We start from the raw sequence: 1,197 nt of genomic DNA on the forward strand, positions 1-1,197 counted from the left end.
GTACCTACCTTACCCTAAAACTAACCTCACAGGTACCTTACCTACCTGACCCTAAACTAACCTCACAGGTACCTACCTGACCCTAAACTAACCTCACAGGTACCTACCTGACCCTAAACTAACCTGAACTCAAGTCACACCTTGGTCCTAAACCCAACCCCCACACCTAAAATCAGCCTCTGAAGTTGTGGGTCCAGGCTTTGGGCCCTACAAGGCTGTGTTTTCCTTAAAACTGGGCCCCACGATGTAGGAAAAACAAGGACACACACACAGAGGAAGAAGAGCAGACTGCTCACCTGTATGTTACCTGTGCAGGTGTCCCCGCTCAGGTGCAGATAAGTCTCGTGCTCCCACCCTGTGCCTGGTGTGTGGCACCATGCTGTGCTCTCAGAGTTACTGCTGTCAGACCGAGGTGGATGGAGAGGATGTGGGAGCCTGCACCGCCCACACCTTCACCTGTGGAGCAGGTGTCGGCCTCTTCCTCAGGTAACACACCTGCAGCTCACTCTGGCTCTTTCACATTTTTACCTTTAAATACATTCATTAACTTTAATACAGTCATTTCTAGTTTTCTTTAAATTTATATATATATCAAAAAATATAAATCTTTTTTTTCTACAATAGTTAACAAATCTTAATTTACAGGTTCTTTTAAAAAATAAAAATCAGTATAAACATGTTTGTTTATCTTAATGACATGAAGTAACTTTAAAGCAATAAGTCCAAACAGAGAGGCTCCAGTAAGGTGTGGTCCAAACAGCTGCACTGTGATACTGGGACACAACACACCTGGTTATTGTCACAGGTATCACATTCATTACACACTGTAGGTACAAGTACACACACTAGGCTTTCTAAACACTTCATTTGGAAGTAGAAGTATCAACTCAAGGTTTTTACTCATGTAAAAGTATAAAAGTACTGGTTTTAAAACTTCTTAAAGTATAAAAGTTAAAGTAATGTAGGGCGTGCCACAGGGGCCTATAGTGCACAGCCCCCCTCCCCAAAACACATTGTTGTACAGGTCATAATGACTATAAAATGTTAATAAATGTGACGGGACTGCATACGTCTCTGCCAGTCATCTTCATGCTAGGCTACACACATCTGCTCCGTCCTGCAGGAGGCTCATGTCATGTGTGTCATACAGGTGTGATGGATCCAACCAACCAACAGGGTGTCAGAATGTTTATACTT

General features: G+C 43.0%; 1 protein-coding gene across 1 annotated transcript in view; it reads left to right on the forward strand.

Moving 5' to 3' along the window:
* LOC106536558 (E3 ubiquitin-protein ligase UBR2) overlaps window positions 1–486 on the forward strand; it is a gene marked incomplete at both ends in the record, with an annotated part of 13,770 nt that extends 13,284 nt beyond the window's left edge. The window contains 1 exon segment of the mRNA XM_014033861.1: window positions 316–486. Coding sequence (XP_013889315.1) covers window positions 316–486 — 171 coding nt within the window.
* Between the last annotated feature and the right edge of the window lie 711 nt (window positions 487–1,197).

The sequence above is a fragment of the Austrofundulus limnaeus genome, unplaced genomic scaffold, assembly GCF_001266775.1.
Source record: "Austrofundulus limnaeus strain Quisiro unplaced genomic scaffold, Austrofundulus_limnaeus-1.0 Scaffold1875, whole genome shotgun sequence".
NCBI classification, from domain to species: domain Eukaryota; kingdom Metazoa; phylum Chordata; class Actinopteri; order Cyprinodontiformes; family Rivulidae; genus Austrofundulus; species Austrofundulus limnaeus.